A 20,633-nucleotide genomic window follows, 5' to 3' on the forward strand; every position below is an offset into this window, starting at 1 on the left:
CACACACATACACACACACACACACACAGATCTAAATCTATAGATACACACAGACACAAATACACATAATACGTATATATGTGTAAATATATTCATATCATATACATAAGTACATATATTCATATACATACATGGACATGTATTTATACACGTGTATGTATATATGTATATACACACATTGATAAATACATTTTTTCTGAAACATTTGAGGTAAGTCACACACATCACATACATCACCTTTACCCTAAATATTTCTACTCTCTACCTCTAATAAATATGTCTATTTCCTAAGAATGGGGCTAGTCTCTCATACAACTACAGTGTTAGCAACTTCGTACATTCACTGTTGCGATACTTCCATCTGATTCACCTTCCATACTCCCATTTTGCCAGTTGGTCTGACAATATTCTATATTATGACATTTCCTCCCGCTCCAGTGCAGTGCAGTATCAAGTATTGCATTTACTTGCATATCTCTTCATCCCCTTTTTATGTGGAAGATTTCCACAGCCTTTCCTTGTCTTTTATGACATTCGTATTTTTAAAAAATATACTTCAGATTTTTTTTAAAAATGGAATACTGGGGCGCCTGGGTGGCACAGCGGTTAAGCGTCTGCCTTCGGCTCGGGGCGTGATCCCGGCGTTATGGGATAGAGCCCCACATTGGTCTCCTCTGCTATGGGCCTGCTTCTTCCTCTCCCACTCCCCCTGCTTGTGTTCCCTCTCTCGCTGGCTGTCTCTATCTCTGTTAAATAAATAAATAAAATCTTTTTAAAAAAATGGAATACTTACCATTTTTGTTTGGCTGATCTTTCCTTGCAGTTAGACTGAATTACACTGAAGTTATACATTCCTGGTTGGCATAGTGCCTGGGTCGTGTTCTTCTCAGGGTACATCCCTATGTCCCTCATATCTGATGTTAACTTTTGTGTGTGATGCTAATTTTGCTTATCAGGTCAAGGTGTTGCCTGACTTCTCCACTGCATAATTATGTTTAGCATGGAGTTACTTTTTCATCCTGCTATTTTTCACTTAACATTATAGAAGATTGAAAAGAAAAAACACATTATTGAAGATTGGCAGAGAATCTAGTTTCCTTTCAACAGCCATTCTCCAAAATTTTTAGCTGGTTATAATCATGTGACTTGAAAATGGTTGTAATCATGTGACTAAGATCCGTCCAGCGATGTGGGAACAGAAATGACGTGTGACTTCCGGGCGTATGTTTTAGAGGGAAAGAGCATTTCTATTTCCCTTTTCTATTTCCCACTTCCCATTGGCTGGGATTTAATCATGACAGCTGAGGCTAGATTGGCCATCTTGGACCATGCAATGGAAGCTGCATGTGTAGAATGGCAGAGCAACAAGACAGAAGGAGCCTAGCATCCTAGGAATTTCATGGAGAAGAGCCACCATACCAGCTGACACTTCTACGAAGAGAGAGAAGTAAACTTCCATCGCATTTGTGATATATTTTGGGCTTTTCTAATAGCTTTGGTACCTGCATTTTGATTAAAATAGGTGTTTCCCCTCATTGCCACAGTTTTTATAATCGTTAATTGCTACATAATATTCCACCAAGTGATGTGTAAATAAATTAACAACCATTCTCCTATTAAGTATGTATTGCTTGTTTTTCCACTATTATATACATAACTATATTGCACTATATTACATATATAACATTATATATAACATATATATGGCATTATATACTATATATATCACATTATATATATGTTATAATTAGGAGGTTAGTGTGTACAACTTTTCCATTTTTGTGGATTATTTCCTTAAGATAAATTCCTAGATATGTGATTAGGCTAAAAATAGAAAAGAGATCATGGCTCTAGGTAGGTTCTGTTCAAATGTTGTCCGAAAAGAAACTCTGCGGTTGGATTCTGATGTGCAGTGCTCAACAACTTATGCTTTGGATAATTAACTGAATGTGATGCTAAGTGATGTGCTTTAGCAATTAATATATAACTTAAAACAAATCAAAACATGAATTAAGGTTAATTATAACTGATACATTAGAGGATATTTATTTACATATTTTCCAATGTCAACAGTACTGCCATCCTAATGAAATATATAAAAATTTGCGAAATGTGGGCACATGTAGAACTACCATGCAATCCAGCAATTCCACTTCTAGATATTTATCCAAAGAAAATGAAAACACTAATTTGAAAAGATATATACATTACTATATTCATTGCAGCATCATTTACAATAGCCAAGATATAGAGCAACCTAAATGTTCATCCATGGATGAATGGATAAAGCAGATGTGATATTTGTATATAACGAAATATTACTCAGCCATAAAAAGAGAATGAATTCTTGCCATTTGTGACAACATGGACAGACCTAGAGGGTATTATGCTAAATGAAGTAAGTCAGACAGAAAAAGAGAAATACCATGACTTTGCTTATATGTGGAATCTAAAAAACAAAACAAAACAAAACAGAAACCAACTTGTAGATACAGAGAACAAACTGATGGTTGCCAGAGGAAAAGGTGTTGCTGGGGGTGGTGGTGGACAAAATAGGGGAAGGGGATTAAAAAGTACTAACTTACAGTTGTAATAAGACACGGGGTTATAATGTACAACATAGAGAATATAGTCAATAATATTGTAACCGCTTTAAATGGTGACGGATGAAAACTAGACTTATTGAGGTGACCATTTCATAATGTGTATAAATATTGAACTACTGTGTTATACACCTGAAACTAATACAATATTGCATGTCAATCATTCTTTAATAAAAAAAATAATAAAACAAAATATAAAAACAAAAAGATGTGGGCATGTACCTGGAGTATGATATAATTCATCACATCGTGACTTACTGCTTTTTCAATTCTTCATTTGATTACATCAAGGAAGCCTCCATTTGGTACTGGTATGTTTTTAACACCACTAATTTCCTTTTAAAATTCTCCATTTTCAACAAAAGGAGAGCGAGGCCTTAGGCCCAGAGCTTTGGGTGAGCAACAGAATCTAGGTGGAATGTAATAGTTATATCCGTGATTACTTTTTAATTATGACATGGGGCCGATTTTCTATTCATAGTCATGATATAACATTTCTTTTTTCAAACTTGAAGTTTAAAAAGGTCAATTTAGGGGCGCCTGGGTGGCACAGCAGTTAAGCATCTGCCTTCGGCTCAGGGCGTGATCCCGGCGTTACGGGATCGAGCCCCACATCAGGCTCCTCTGCTATGAGCCTGCTTCTTCCTCTCCCACTCCCCCTGCTTGTGTTCCCTCTCTCACTGGCTGTCTCTATCTCTGTCAAATAAATAAATAAAATCTTTAAAAAAAATAAAATTAAAAAAAAAGAAAAGAAAAGAATAAAAAGGTCAATTTAAAGAGAATATTCAGTATATATCATACGTGGAGGCAAAATAGAAACAGTTAAAATCAAGGACTGAAATTTGAGAAAGAGTGACGTAAGGAAAGAGACTGAGCCCAGGAATTTACTGCAAACTCTTTTTTGATCTCCAGCAGAGTGTATTTGTTTCTAAGGAGAATAGTATGGTTAATTTACATTGTAGAATTTGGACTTTTTCCATGGTTTGGAAGTAGTGTCAAAAACATTGCCCATTGGCTCTAGTCTACCTGTAACTCCATTACTCCTTGAAGTCAATAGGCTTGAAGCAGAGATAGTATGGGATATTTAGTAATTTTCTTGAAAAAGGAGTGGTCAATCTTTAGTTGGCCAAGAGAAGTCTTCTTCACCTATTATTTACTAGTGTAGTAGGCACTTTACATACATTGTCCCAGTAATCTTTATTAACACTACTGGGAGATGAAGATCATAATCTCTTTTATATAGGGCTCAAAGCAGTGACGGAAATTTCCCAATATAAGATAGAAGGGGAGATTCAATATTTGGGCGTAGTGTCTGGCACATGTAGTGGATACCAAGTAGATGGTAGTCATCATTACTGTCCTAGTAATCAGCAAGCTCAGGATTTAGTCTGAGGTCTGCTCAATTCAAGCAAGCCCATGCCTTTTTAACACCGTGCTGGGCTCTGTAGAATTGCAGAAGAAAAAAAATAAAGATAACCCTAAACAATGTTAAATCCATGTATCATCCACTCAACAGACCTTTACTCAGTGTCTACTGTGTTCCCGATGCTATGAAATGAGCTTATAATCATTACATGTTGCCTTAGGCTAGCTTGGGATCCCACAGGTTGCTACAGTGCCATTCTTCCTGTCAAACCCAATGCATGTAATTTCTGCTTCAGCATCTACCATTTATACTAAAGAGTAAACTCTTGGGAGGAAATATGTCTACTGTGATGACCACTTCATTCTTTGCCTGTATCATAGTGACTAATATATAGTAAGCTTAAATATCTGAATTCGAAAAAATTACATAAAAATCAATATAAACATATATACACTAGCTTTATTAAAATTTCCCTTCAAGAAACACTTTCAAAACCTTAAAAAAAAATTCATATGATCCCAGCTATGTTAAAAAAAGGAAGACTGAAGGAAATTCCTCAAATTTCTTTATGGATGGTGGCATTAGTAGTATTTCTTATACTTTCCATATTTTTATGTTGTGTTTTCTTACATCTGTATTAGTAGAAAGGAGAAAATAAAGTAAAACCTAATAATGCCAGAAAAGAACCTGTAAACTCCCAAACACATTAACATAAACGTATACAGATGCAGCATCATTCACAGTTACCATTCTCAAGACCTATTTGTATCCATTCTCCTTACCCCTTTCCTACAAAATTGAATTATTCGTGTAAACAGAAGCTTAGGGACAGCATGCCATTCCCTCAAATCTTTTGTTAGAATTATGAGGTGGTAATTAGACTGCATAGGAAATCTTCCCAATGAAATCTAGAAGTAGTTGGGTGAGGCAGCCCTCTTCTGGGGAAATAAGAAAATGCAAGTACTCGAAAGGACCCGGCTGAATTGTACAGGGCACTGAGTGCCTCCGGGGTACAAGGGCACTGAAAGGTATTTCTTGAAAACAATGGATTTTTTAGCTAAAGTCATTCTGGAAGTTGAAGTGTAAATATTTATTTTTGTAAATACTGAGTATGTGTTTAAAATCTCTGAGTCTCAATTTCTTATCTGTAAAACATAAAGTGATAGTACTTCATAAGTTGATTTTGAAACTGATGTGAAAAAATATCATTTAGCACAGTGCTCAGCACACAGTAAAATGTTTAATAAATGATAGCCATTATTTTAGCTGTTACTCACATTTAATAATCTTTGCAGTAATCATTTTACCTTGTGTAACTTTTCCAGTGTTTACAAAAAAAGGGCTCTAGGAATCTCAAGAGATTACATCTAAGAAAAAGGGTGCAAGTGTGTATGCATTTAAAAAGCATGACATATTATACCACATCTGAAACTAATGTAACATTGTGTGTCTACTTCAATAAAAATCACTTTAGTGACAAAAGTTATTTAAGGTAGAAAACATGAAAATATTCAACTGAGATTTGTTCACTGAAAATTGTTCATTAAGATGTTAATGTTTTATATAGTTCAGTAATCATGTAATTTAAAATTCTGAATCACCACTGAATAATCTAGATATGTATAAACTACTACATTTCCTCATATTTAACATAATTAGACTTTTCTAACTTCCAATTATCAGACAAATAAAACTTTGAGCTTTCAAAGTCACACCCCCAGGAGTTCATAAATTCTTATTTGCCCAAGTTGTTTTTTAATATATGGTAAACCTTCACAAAGGAGGAAGCCAAAACACACAAGTCAAAAGTCTTATTCTGCCTTTCACAACGCGTATCAAATCATCACAATGTACACTTTAAATACCTTACAATTTGTCAATTACGCCTCAATAAAGCTGAAAAAAAACTGAAATGCCACATGAAAGTCTTAATCTGAAACAATGTCGAGAAATAGTGCAATGGAAGATCTTTTATTCATCATGTGAGCAAAAATACAGAATATATTTACTGATTAATTTTCTCCTTAAAGAGAATATACTTCGTATTTAGAGAAATAAAAGATTAATTGTCAGGAGTTGCTTTTGGAGAATAATCAATCAGCGCCTTATCAACAGTTGAATACTGATACCAGGGACCATCACCTCTCGCTCGCATTAACCTTCGCACTTCCAGCTCCTTTAACCTATAACAAACAGGATAGCAATATTGTGGGTCCAGCATTTCCAATTGCAAAATTAATGAATTATTTCCATAAAGAATAACCACTAGAGAGTCTTTTGCTTTTGTGTAAAGTATTATGTAAAGTATTTTATGTAAAGTATTAATGTACCTCCATAGATCCATGGGTATGCAAATATCTGATACGCACCTATAAGCAAAATTTGGAACTTATCTTTGACTTTCATTATCTTGCTTAGGTAGTTAGCCAACAAATACTGTTTTTAATCACCAAAACCACTAGAATTGATAATCTAATCTCTCCTCTTATCCCTGGCTTTTTATTTGGACAGATGACTTTCACATCAATAATAGTAATGCATTTCCTGTCTTCTTGCCTTTTAGGAAACCTCTTGAGACCACATATTCCTGAAATAGCTCCTCTCCAAAGCAAACCATAAGAGACTCTTAACTACAGAGAACAAACTGAGGGTTGCAGGAGGGGAGGTGGGCGGGGGATAGGCTAATTGGGTGATGGGTATTAAGGAGGGCACTTGTGTTGAGCACTAGGTGTTCTATGTAAGTAATGAATCACTAAATTCTACTCCTGAAACCAATATTACACTATCTGTTAACTAACCAGAACTTAAATAAAAACTTGAAAAATAGATAAACTAAAAAATGAAATGGTCTTTTCTCCATCAAACCTTTCTCTTTCCATTTTTATAGACTACATATTAAAAGTTTCATATGACTGGAAATTTACCACAGTTAAATAAATCACTTTATTAACCTTAACCAGCTCATTGACCCTACCCCTATCTATGAGAAATTAGAAACCTTTGTGATTGTGTATCTAAGAGAGTATATTTCTTTCCCTTTTTTTTAGGATTATCTATCTTCGTATTATCGTTTTTCTTTCCTACTCTTTAGAATGTAATTATCCAAAATGCAAATATTAAAATATTCATCAAAAGGACTGGTTAAATAAATTATGCTTCACCCTTGTAAGAGACTACTAGTTATCTGTTAAAAAGAATTAGGAAAATCTGTATATAGTAAATACAGATGATACATATATGGTTAAATTAAAAATGCAAGGCATAAAATGAATATGTATAGCATCTTCCCATTTCGTTAAAAAATAGAAACTAATAATCTGTGACTATGTATATGAACATATGCAGAGAGTATTAAAAAATATGGAGGGCCATAATTAATATTTATCTCTAGGGGGAGACCATTATGGGAGATAGTCCCTTTCTATTTTGTATCTTTCTTTTATGCTTTGGTTTTCCAAATACCTAAATATACTTTTTAAAAAATGCAGGTATTCTCAATTCCATCCTCACAACGGCATCTTTTCTTTGGGGGTAGAAGCCAAGGTTTTATTTTTGTTTTTACTTTGTTTTGTTTGGGAAGTTGTTTAAAACTCTATGTCTAAGGAATTCTGGGATCTGTCTTTTAATTGGAACTCAAAGGTATATGCCTGAAGTTCAAAAGAGTCCAACGTACTAAGTATGAGCCATATTGCTGTTTCACGCTCTTAAATACTTAACAATTCCATATGGTAACTATATACACGTATAATTAGAAATCTAGAAAACAGGCCAATCATATGTTCCTTTAATCATTTAAATATTTTCTTACTATAATAACAATTTTTATAAACTACAAAGTCTAAAAGAGAATAAACAGAAAGCAGATCAATGGGGGCCGGGGGCCAGTAGTGGATGGGGAATGACTGGAAAGGACAGTGAATAGGCTCAGTTGGTGATTGAAATGACCTTGACTGTGGGGGTTACACAGCTGTTTACCTTTGTCAAAAACTCAGCAAACTTAATGGGTACATGTGACTGTATGTAAACCTCACAACAAACACTAAGATAAATCTCAGATAGGATCACATTTAAAAGTAGCAAAAGGAAACACGAGTGACATTCAAAAAAAATAATTTGGACTTACATACTTGCTTATTTAACCACTATCAGTGACCTATGTATGCAAAATCCCAAAAGCTAAAGAAAAAGACTGACAAACCTGACAATAATGAAATGAGTAAATATATATAAAGTAATTAAAACACTAATACATAGTAAGTGTTCAGAAACCTATTAGCTTCTACTATACTTTTGTCATCCGAAACATAAAAACACTTCAGTTGCAAAAAAATTCTACACTATCAAAAGACAAATGACAAGTTGGGAAAACAACTGTAACAAAACCCAAGAGAGATATTTTAGTTAAATGTATAAATTAGTAGAAAAATGGGCAATTTACGGGAAACAAACACAAACAACCAATAGATATAAGAAAAAATACTCAATCTTACAAAAAAATACAAAATTGAAATAATAACATTTTTTCAACTATCTTAACAGCAAAATGTTTAGGTTTGATAAATTCCATTTACAAGGATAGTTATGGAAAACAGAAATGTATTGGTGGCAGAAAAAAACAACTGGTACAACTTTTTGGAAAAGAGTTTGGCGACAACTATCTAAAACTTAAAACCTACAACATTTGGTTTATCAGTGCCACTGCTAGGAATTTATATTTCAGACCCACCAAATAAATTGCAGAAATCTATGTATGAGAATATTCACCATAGCACTATGTATATTATCAAAAAACTTGGAAAGAACCTAAGTACCAACAACACAGGACGTTAAAAAATTAAGGCACATCCATCCAGTGAAATATATGACACAGCCATTAAAACGAATGGGGCATATACTATTATAGAAAGATCACCAAGATATATTTAAGTGAAATGAAGACAAGGTGCAGAACAGTGTTTATAAGAGGATTCTATTTGTGTTAATACATATATTTTTAAAATTCAATTAGCCAACATATAGTAAGTACATCATTACTTTCAGATGTAGTGTTCAATGATTCATCGGTTGCAGATAAGATAACACCCAGTGCTCACTGCATCACACGCTCTCTTTAATGCTCATCACCCAACTACCCCATCCCCCCACCCACCTCCCCTCCAGCAACCCCCAGTTTATTTCCTGTAATTAAGTGTCTCTTACGGTTTTTCTCCCTCTCTGATGACTTCCCATTCAGTTTTATGGTCCTCTGCGCTGTTTCTTATATTCCACATGAGTGAAACCATGCGATAACTGTCTTTCTCTGATTGACTTATTTCGCTCGGCATAATACCCTACAGTTCCATCCACATCGATGTAAACGGTAAGTATTAGTGTTAATATATTTTTAATGCATAATTTTTTTTTAGGAGCAGATATAAGAAATAACTAAATAGTAGTCGCCTTTAAGGATGAGACTAGGTAGAAGAGGAAAGGAAATTGGGGGGCAGGGGCAGAAGGAGGGGAGGGCTGCCTTGCACTTAAGAGTGGGATATTTTAAAAAGAATTCCTTTTACTCTAACAGATATTATCAACTAACAGTCTCTCAGTTTCCAACTTGTACACTCCACTCTGAACAAGGTATTCCCTCCCTATCTTTATCCTTTTACATGGAGCATCCTATAGTGCTGATATAGTTTATTAAATTTTTTCTCTTGGCTTGCAATAGTAAGAAAGGATTTTCTTCCTTGCCCCACTTCCCACCTTTTTTTTAAATTATTTTTTTTTTTACCGTAAATCAGCCTTTTCAGCTTCAATCTGAAGGATAGCCATTGTTTTTTCATAATTCTTTTCAGGGCCATCAAAAAAAGTTCGGGCAATCCATCTTGATATAGGATGCTGCAAGAGAAAATTTGTTTATTTTCTGAACAGTACTTTGCTCTTCCAGTTTACTACTCTTCAAAATGGCCGTGTCAGGTAAACCAGTAATACTAAATGCCAACTACTTTATATGTATTTTAAATAATTTTAATCCATTAGATGGATACTATTTTTGTCCCCATTTTATAGATGAGCAAATTGCACAGAGTTACACAGTTACTAAGTGCCAGCATCTGGACTCAAACCAGGTCTGTCTGACTCCAAAACCTGTGCTCTTTGCCATTACACTACACTGAGTACACCTTAAGTGGCAGATTTAGGAGCCCAACCCAGAGTGTGGTGATCAAAAACCGAAGTTCCTTCTCTGAGCACAGATAAACTACCTGAAGGGCCTGCCTTAAGGTACAATAATGATACATTTCTTTCCTGAAATACAGTTCATTCAGATAATAAAACATGATAGTATTTACTCTAATCAAGGCCATCTCACTACAACACTTGTAAAGACAAGTAACCAAATTAACTTTCAGTTTTAGTAGCAGTGACAGTATAGTAAAATGACCAACAGTACGGGCTGTCAGGACAAGCCTACCTAGGTTCCAATGCTGGCCCTATTTGTTGGACACGTCACTTATCCTCTTTTAAGTCTCAGTCTCTTCATTTCTGACTTGGGAATTATATTAGCACATTTCACATGGAATAAGAGAATGTTTGCAAAATACTACCACAGTGCCTGTGACACAGTAGGTGCTCAATAAAAGACAGCTAGCATTAGCATGGGTAAAATCTTTCCTCTAGCATTGAACTTGGGATAAATTCTGACTGTTACTCTGCTAGAATAAGAACACGCTACAGAGTCATTCTTTAAAACACCGTGACGATTAAAGTAATAAAATGCAGAAAATTATCAAAAGAAGTTGCTTGTAAAAAGTGAGCACAAAATGTATCATCTACTTGACATCAAAAACTGAATATAAAACAGTATCATAATTGCTAAATTAAGACATTAATCAGTGCACTGACAAGACACCTAACAGAAAGTAACTTTCAACGACCTATACCAACCTTGAAATATTCCCAGTGTTCTGGGATGTAGCCTTCTGGAATCTCTGCTAACTCAGCTTCACCTAGTAAGAGAAAATAGTGATATCCAAGTTTAGCATCAGGAGTTTATAATATTAATTCTTCCCCATTTAAATAAGAAACCAACTTCTTGTGGTTTTAAAGGAACTTTTGTTTGTACTAATGAAGATTCAAACAGAGTTGACCCTTGAACAACATGGGTTTGAATGGCATGGGTCTACTTACATGTGGATTTTTTATAGTACAGTACTGTAAATATATTTTCTCTTCCTTAAGATTTTAATAACATTTTTTCTCTAGCTTACTTTTTTCATTTAATTTTATTTATTTGAGAAAGAGAGCATGTGCGCGGGTGGGGAGGGGCAGAGTAAGATGGAGAAGGAGAGAAGTGGACTCCCCGCTGGGGAGTGGCCAAGCCTGATGCGGGGCTGGATCTATAACCACGAGATCATGACCTGAGCTGAAACCAGGAGTCGGACACTTAACCGACTGAGCTACCCAGGCGCCCCCCTCTAGCTTACTTTATTAGAAGAATACAGTATATAATACAAAAAACATTCAAAGTATGTGTTAATCAACTCTTTATGTTATTGACAGGTTTCTAGTCACAATAGGCTATTAGTAAAGTTTTGGGAGGGAGTCAAAAATTATATGTGATTTTTGACTGAGCAGGGGGTTGACACCCCAACATTGTTCAAGGATGACTATATTTTAATTACTTTAATGTGGTTGAAAATCATTTCATTCATTAGATATTTTTTAGATGTCTTCTATGTGTAAGGCATTGCCTATAGTCATTATATAAGAGTTTCAAACTTTGTTTTTATATAGTATAACAAAATATAATAAAAGATACATTATTCCTTCTGGCTTTCCCTATCACTACTAGACAAAACATTTCAGGATTCAAGATGTTAGAAGTACTTTGGGCAGAATTTCCAATGAAAATCTAATGTTAGCTGTCTTTCACAGTTTCATTCTTTTTTAGATTATAATTTTATGTGTTCCAAGATGGATAAAAAAAATTCTTCCATCCCTCAGCCTCTCTTTCACCTCTATCTCTATTTTCCTTATTTAGATTTGTCAAAGCTGGTTTGGAGGAATAACGAGGAGGAGGAAAACAAGGCTTTCTGAAGCCTTTTGTGGCCTCCACAGAGTTGACGACCTTAAAGATTTTTGGAGGAAAAAAAAATGTTTAAAAAAATTGTATATTATTGCAGATTGAGATTTGGTTACTGTAAAATAAAATACCATGCCTATGTTCATTATTTAAATAACTTTTCTTGGGGCGCCTGGGTGGCTCAGGTCATGATCCCAGGATCCTGGGATCAAGCCCCACACTGGGCTCTCTGCTCAACAGGGAGCCTGCTTCTCCCTTTCCCTGTGCCTCCCACTCCCCCTGCTTCTGATCTCTCTAGCAAATAAAAAATAAAATCTTAAAAAAAAGATTAAAAATAAGTAAATAAATAACTTTATAACATCCATAATTTATTATTAATGTACATAGATTTTTAAATTTTACCAATTTAGTTGAAGAGGAACTTACCAATGAATATGTTCACCAGAGTTATGCCAATTGCTACTGGAATCCCAGTCAACAAAATGTAGAATTTCTGTTGAGATTAAAAAATAGTTTTCATATAACCATTTCCTAACTCTATTTCCCCATTCTCAAATTGTCTACAATTTTTTATTTCCTTACATTGCCTGTAAAATAAACTTGCCAAATTGGAGATGTGATACCAAATTATTTCTGAGATTTTCTTTTACTCTAACATTTAGATGTCTATATTTGGCACCAAAAATGAAAGAAAAAAGTAAGGATTAATTGTACAAGTATAATACAATATCTATGTAAGTGATTTTTCATTTTTTGGTTAACACAATGTAATAAAAGTTGAGAAGTTTTTGTATTAAGATGAAAACGGTAAAAACATTTGAGTGATTTCAACCACTGTAGAGTTTGAGTTGGTCATGACAAGAAAAGTGGGAGCTCAACCAAAAGGATGAAGAGGGACATTAAGCACAAAGGGCAAGCAAGAGGTCTAGAGGGCAGCCATTGCTCAAATGGTCACAGCTGTAGGAACAGTGGCAGAGAGTCCAGACAATCCTCCATCTTCCAAGCCTCTACTTTTTCTTATAAAGCCTTGAGATACAAATATACAGCCAGTAGCCCACTTGATCCTCTGAAATCAATGTTCCTGAACAATACAGATATAAAAAACCATAACACAAAATAATGGAGTTACTTAAAGAAGTCTTTCAGTGAGTTCCTTGGTAATTTAAAGAATATTTTAGTAATACAGATAATTATCTCCAAACAAATTCATTTTCAAAGTTCTGTAATTTATAGATTTTGGTGTGTGCGTGTGCATCCGCACGTGCGCACACAGGGAACACAGATTGTATTTTAAAACCCCACAATCTTAAGAATAAGGGAATGGGGGGCACCTGGGTGGCACAGCGGTTAAACGCCTGCCTTCGGCTCAGGGCGTGATCCCGGCGTTATGGGATCGAGCCCCACATCAGGCTCCTCTGCTATGAGCCTGCTTCTTCCTCTCCCACTCCCCCTGCTTGTGTTCCCTCTCTCGCTGGCTGTCTCTCTCTCTGTCAAATAAATAAATACAATCTTTAAAAAAAAAAAAAACAATAAGGGAATGGCTCAAATTTTACCTCCAATACACATGAATCCTTTTTATGAAGAAGGAAAGGTTCACTAATTTAAAATGAAATTCAGTAACAAATCAGACATTACTACAAAATCTCATTGAAAAAAGAAATATGAATTTACAAAATAATGTCTTTTATAGAATGAAAGATGTTCTCTAAATAGACAAAAAAACACACATTCCTATTTGTACATAAAGAGTTTAGTTCAGCAAGATTTTTAACGCACCATTAAATTCAAAAACCGCCTGTCATAGAATCCAGATGGTTTGATGATAAACAGTCTTTTCCCATGGTCTCCACTGTGTCGCACAGGAGCTAGAAATATTAAATTACCCTGTTATATGTAAGGCTCAAGGTATACTGTTACATTCTAAGATCAAATCAGGTTTTAAGTAAATGTACATGCATAAATGTTTAATATGAATTAAGATAAAAAATACATACTTTATTTGAGTACTAAAGGCAGAGCAGACAGGTATCTTTAAAGAGACTGACGTACTGTTGTAAACTATAGTTCTCTCCATTTTTATTCAACATTAAAAAAATATCTAAATAATTGTTTGAATTTGTTTCCATAGCAGACAGGTAGGTCAGACACTCTTGGTGGGCTACTTATCTTTGTTTACCGCTATAATAAATATTTGCTAAAGCTATTAAATAAATAAACTTAATTTAGATTGTGTCATTTAAAAAAAATTCTGTCATTTCATATGATGAGGCAATATACATTAGGGACTTGCAGCAAAATAGATGGAAAGACATTTATTCAACATATCTCCGGCAGGAATTTGAACTTGTTCAAAAGTAAACACTGTAACACGTATCAATAAAATCACTCTGTAAGCCATTTCTGATTGTGAATATTGTCCTCTTCAAATTCTCCCTCTGATGGTATATAATCAATTCTCACTGGAGATAAACTGAGGCAAAATTTCACTCCTAATCTTGCTTCTACACGATTTCCCTTTCTTGGACATCTGGAAGGACCACTGCAAACACTGTAAGCCCTTTCTGCTAGAAGCAGGAAAGGATCTCACTGTTACTGGGAAACTGAAGTTACTGTTTCTGCTGTGTGTAACTGTATTCATGGAAATTTCACAAGAGTCACCTAATTCCCATTAAAGGAATTTCAGTCATGGTAGAGGTCATAAAGATTTGTATCCTTTGTTCAAGCTTAAATGTCTGGAATGCCCTCCCCTCTCCTGAAATCTATTCTTTAGGCTCAGATGACATTTTATCCTCCAAGAAACCAACCCTCTTCCCAAGCCTATGAGATCTCTCCTACCTTTGAACTGCTGTATATTCTAGTGATATTCATACTTGCTTCCACTGCTTCCACTGAAATATAAATGTCTTGAAGGCAGTAACTGAATTTTTAATTTTGGCATCACCTACAGCAGCTTGCAATGAACTTAGGATGTTAATTCATAAGAGAATTAGAAACTGGCATGAATTCACTGAGTACAATTCATACTATTAAAGTTTCTAAAATAACAAGAGAATGTGACAAAGTAATTATGTATTTCAGAAAATAATTTGAAAGATATAACAGAATTCTTTGTGGACTAGGTGGGAAAAAAGGGCTGGATAACAATATAAACCACTCATTAATTCAATAAATATCTAAGTGCCTACTATGTGCAGGTCCTATGCTAGGCCTACAGTCTAAAAGGGATATAGATCCCACTGGGAGAAACAAATACACATAATTAGACATCTGTAAGGTCAACAAAGATAAGAAGCAGGATGCAATGTCAGAAAAAAAAAGGCCCGAAGTTCCTATTTACACAGGATGGTGGGGGAGTATGAGGAAGGTGCATTATAAGCTGAGAGAGGTAGCAAGTTAGGTGAATTTGTAACAGGTGATTGATTGATTGATTGATTACACCCAAAAGGTGCTGGTTACTTAACTCAATAACCTGGCAAAAGGCTCTCTCCATAGCCCTGAGAGGTCAAGATTTCTACATATGGCCTGGATGAAGTAAAAATGGCATTCCTGATGACACAAATCTACTGCAAGAGTGGCTACTACATTGAGATGAAGTGGGATCCCAAAAGTCTCCATACACATTCACAAAATGCAGATTCTTTCTTTTTTTTTTTTTTAAAGATTTTACTTATCTATTTGACAGAGAGAGGCAGTGAGAGAGGGAACACAAGCAAGGGAAGTGGGAGTGGGAGAAGTAGTCTTCCCGCTGAGCAGGGAGCCCAACGCGGGGCTCAATCCCAGGACCCCAGGATCATGACCTGAGCCGAAGGCAGATGCTTAACAGTTGAGCCACCCAGGCACCCCCAAAAGACTGATTCTAAAAGGACTAAATATAGTAGGTGGAAAGTCCGGACCGCATCCCCCAAAAGTTGCTCACAGGTTTAAGAGTCATTGACGTGATGTTAACCAAGAAGGCCGAAGACAATTCAACCCTAATCTTATGTACTAGAAGCATAGAGTCAAAACAGAAGACCCACCCCCGTCTCCTAACCACACCTGCAGAAGTGTGTCCATCCCAGAGTACACTGTTTTGTTAGAGGAACAATCTGGAGCACACCCAATTTAAGCAACCAGGATAGCAAACAACCTGGAAACTGACACAGTGAAGCTTAAAGAATGGAAACTGATGGGCCTACAAAAAAAGAAGACTGGGTAGAAACCAGATAAGTGTCTTTAAATAGCTGAAGGGCTATCCCAGGACAAAGGGCTTGTATTATTCTGTGTTGACCTGAAAGGATCAATGTGTGAAAGAGTAATTTTCAGCTTAATACAAGGAAGAAGTTTCTAACAATTTTACTGGTTCAAAATAAAATTGGACTGCATCTCCAGTTCCCCTTTATGGAGTTATTCAAGTATCAACAATGGATGTAACAAGGATACTGTGGGGGTTGGCCTGGAGGACTTCTAAGGTCCTTTTCCTCAAAGAATCTAAATATATATGGCCTGTCTTAGAACAAAAGAGCATACCATTGGACTTTATCAGTCTCAATGATTCCCTTCCAATTCCAAGAACTTTTTCCAGTCTTCAGGTTTTTGCACTTACTTTCCTCTTTGCCCAAAAGCTTTTCCCCAGGCTCTTTGAATAGTTACCTCCACACCTCATCCTGCAGGGCCAAGATCAAATGTAATCTCCTCGAAGAGGTCTTCTTTGGGTACCCTACAGAAAGCTGGCCTTCCACTTATCCTCCTTAACATCATTTGGTTAGTTCCTTTAGACTAACACACACCAAGTCTGATTTTTTTTAAGCCCGATTATTTTGTTAAAGACCATCAGGTCAAGGACTGTATTATTCAATACTGTACCTTCAGTACTCTTTAGTGTCTGCCGCATGGTAGGTGCCCCATCAGTATTGTTGAATTTCTATTTCTTAAGTAAATTAAATGTTAGTCAGGATCCTTCCTTGCCTTCTGAAAGTAAATCAGAAGAGACAGTGTACTCCCAAATTTCCCTTTCAATCAGGCAGACAGACAGGCAGACAGACAGAAAGACACACACAAACACATATACCCCACAGAGAAAGTGAGATGGATTAAACTGCATGGTTTTAGAAACAACTGATTATGAGTAACACTATTAATAGATATGGAAAATGTTACAAACAAAAAACTATGGAAGAATGCTTGGTCTGGCTGCATTAATGCAGTTAGGAAAGTGAACTGCTTACTTTCTTTACATATAATTACCCTACTGTTAAACAACGATTCGTGTCATTAAATGTGGTAAATAACTATTATTACTATTAGCTTTTCTAAAGTATACTTCATAGCACTAAACTCTTTTCTAATATTCTGAACCTTCATGATTTGTTGTTGATGTAGTAAGGCCATCTGCTTACAATCTAAAAATATTAGGGTGAACACTGCTTACAACCAGGTGACTGCCGGGATTTCCGGAACTCAGATTCTCCTTCCACCAAAATATGCATCTTCTACCATTCTCTAAAGCCTGGAAATTCTCAAATAGGTATTCATTTAGACATATAAAACTGAAGTTTCAATAACCAATTTTTTTAAATGTAAATAACTTCAGGAAAGTTATGGTTTTGACAACTGTGATATATGTGAGGATCAAATAAGATAATGTAGATTTTGTGTCTTCATGACAACAATCGAAAATTGGCCATTTTCTTCCTCTCATTCTCAGACTATTCCCAGTTAATGACTCCACCAACTCAATTACCCAGGATAAAAATCTCACTCATCTTCCTTGCACTGATCCCTTGCTCATGAGTTGACAAGGCCTCCTGATTCTAAGATTCAAACTCTGGATTTCTTTCCATGCTCTCTTCACCTCACTCACTGGCTTAAGTAATCAACACCCCCTTAGAAGCCAACAAATATTCAGAAGCATCTTCCCAAAACACTACTGATGTTGCTCTCCTGCTAAAACATTCACTCTCTGCAGACTACAAGAGAGTTAAGATACTTTGGTTTTGTATTCAGGGCCTCCACCCCCCCAATTTAATCCCAACTTCCCTTTCTTAAGCCTTTTCTCTAAACACCTACCTATCCCAAGAGCCCCATATTCAGATATATCAGAAAATACATCTTCTTTTTCTGCCAATTGCACCTGTTAAAACTATCCAGAATTTAGTTTAAATGTCCCACCTTCTACATCTGAATTAACTCCATACTGCTTTGTTTATATAATATTTAAATACTCTTCTCAGGTTTTTTTTAAACCATAATATGTACACATCAGTCTTCAAGTTAAAGCTCCTGCAGCTGAGGGAAGAACTTAAGTTCATTTCTAGAATCCTTTGATATATGACAATAAATAATTTAATTAAACAGAATACTTGTATCTGCTTACTTCCTGAGAAAGGTTTTCAGTGACGGTGAATGAAGATAACATGATAGTACCAGATGTTTAAGAAATGGGTGGCCACAGGGCTCTGTAGAACGCTAATGCTTCTAAATCTACGTGCCATGGATTTTCCCACTCACTCTTCACAACTCCTTTATGAGGTAGGTTAAAATTATCCTCCTTTTTTCTTTTAAGCAGTTTTTATGGTAAGAGATAAGTACCTTTCAAAATGGCATTCTAGAAAGATGAAAACTTATGCAGAAACATATTTCAGGGTTATAAATTCTTGTCAGAGATTAGATTTCTCTGTCAACAGAATATAAGCATACTTGTAATAAACATCCTCTTTTTTTTAAAGATGAACATAGGTTCCAAGTAATTGCCTTCCACTTAGCTTCCAAGATATGATGACCCAAGGTCACACAGCTACTAAACTCTGGAGCCAGGATTTGAATGTAGGCAGTCTAGCTCCAGAGAAAACAAAACAAGGCAAGGTTCTCTACAACGCTGGATCTTACAGTCTCATAGGGGCAGACATAAGCAATAATGTAACAGATTCAAACCTTTCATTCCACAGTGACAGATGAGACCACCTGCAAAATACCTTTGAAAGCAGGTATGAGGTTGAAACACAGTCACTCTAGTGTAGCTATTAGATCCTTTCCTGCTTCCAGTGGAAAGGGTGTAGATTATCTGTGTAGATCCTTCCACAACTCGAAGAACGAGAAATAATGTATAGAGGTTCTAGGAGTGAGATTTTATCTGAATTTATCTCCAGCAAGGCAGGATTAAATACTATCCCCAGCAAGTATTTGAAGAGGATATCTGTAATCAGAAATGGCTTACAAACAGAATGTATCAAAGAATGTTTGCACATGTAGTTTTTTAACAGGTTCAAATTCCTGCTGGAAATTTGTTGAATACCACTGGTTCTTTCCATCATTTTTGCAACATGTCTCTGTAGAATGCCTCATCATGTGAAGTAACATAACTCAAATTAAATTGGAAGAAGAAAAAAGGGGTAAACAGTAAAAGATATTTTGAGGTTGCAGATCTTTTGGAATCACTTCCTCTCTACCTACTTGTATTGCCTAGAGCAGATAACTTATAGCATATTTTTTACCAAGAGCGTTAAATGAATTAATACCTTTAAAATCTTAGGATGGTACATGCCACACAGGTGTTCAATAAATGTTAGCTACTGTTATTATTATTAAATTTGATGCAGTAGTGCATTATTTTTGTAATAACTAAGTCACAGTTCCTTCATTAGTAAAATGGGGATAATAACATTGTACTTACTTTGCAGTCTTTGAAAGAATTAGACTGAATACAAGGCAACCGATTATGATTATTCATTCTCCTATAAGTCCTACACAGTCTCCAAGAAGCTCCAACTAGCCCTCCCATAACTTTCCTTCATGGGCCCCTTCCTCTCTAAGATATTAAAAATTATTATTTTATGACTGCGTTGATATAAAACGAATACAATCCTAGCTGGATTCGTTACCACATATCATTAACATTAACCCTAAAAACATAGGCATTTTTTTCCCTTCTGGTTTTAAAAGAAATTAAAACATTTTCACGGACCGTAAAAGTATCTTGTAGGCACTGTGCCTACTTAAGGAGTTAGTCCTGAGCCTGTCCACCTGCCTACCTATTACTTAGCATCGGTGGGCTCCTGGGCAACATGACTTCCAATCTTACGGGACTATTACCTATTGTGGGTGGAACGTACAAAGAATCTGGCGCCTGAGAAACATAGGTCTCAGCTCTATGCCCCCTTAACCTCAACTTCACCCGCAAATTAGCACCAATTGGAATGGTTGAGCGACAAAATGTTTCACAAATGCTAATTAACAATTTAAACGCAAACGATCTGATTACTTCAGGAAAATCCTTGTCTCCTCACAAAGACACTCCTTCTCTCCTCCCAAGCCCCAGGCCCGCAATTTCTCCCAGATCTCACCAAGGTCACCTGGGAAGAGTTCTCCACCTCTCACCCCACATCCCCTGAGCGCGCTTTCTCCCAAAGCAAGCACCCACCGACAGTCTTCGGAAAGCCACGGGTGAGGAAGCCCCCGAATCCAAGCTGAGTACCAAGCCGGCGGCCGGAAAGAGCTGCCACTGCAGTGACCGAAGCCCGCTGCAATAAGCTCATGGCCGCCATGGCTACTACGGGCAATTGAAACACTGGGGAGAGTCACGAGAGCCGAAAGAGCCAATTTACGAACTACGGCGAAGGCGGAAGTGGCC

The 20,633-nt window shown here is 36.0% G+C and overlaps 1 protein-coding gene across 1 annotated transcript; it reads right to left on the reverse strand.

Annotated features, from left to right (window-relative positions):
* Positions 1-5,190: 5,190 nt before the first annotated feature.
* Positions 5,191-20,613, reverse strand: NDUFB5 (NADH:ubiquinone oxidoreductase subunit B5). Its single transcript, XM_002912451.4, has 6 exons — positions 20,424-20,613; positions 13,805-13,893; positions 12,455-12,521; positions 10,891-10,952; positions 9,737-9,843; positions 5,191-6,152 (listed from the first exon to the last, which is right to left on the reverse strand). Exons 1-6 carry the CDS (start codon positions 20,545-20,547, stop codon positions 6,032-6,034), a joined length of 570 nt encoding a protein of 189 aa, XP_002912497.1. The 5' UTR covers positions 20,548-20,613; the 3' UTR covers positions 5,191-6,031.
* Positions 20,614-20,633: the final 20 nt, after the last annotated feature.

The sequence above is a fragment of the Ailuropoda melanoleuca genome, chromosome 1 (assembly GCF_002007445.2).
Source record: "Ailuropoda melanoleuca isolate Jingjing chromosome 1, ASM200744v2, whole genome shotgun sequence".
Classification (NCBI taxonomy): Eukaryota; Metazoa; Chordata; class Mammalia; order Carnivora; family Ursidae; genus Ailuropoda; species Ailuropoda melanoleuca.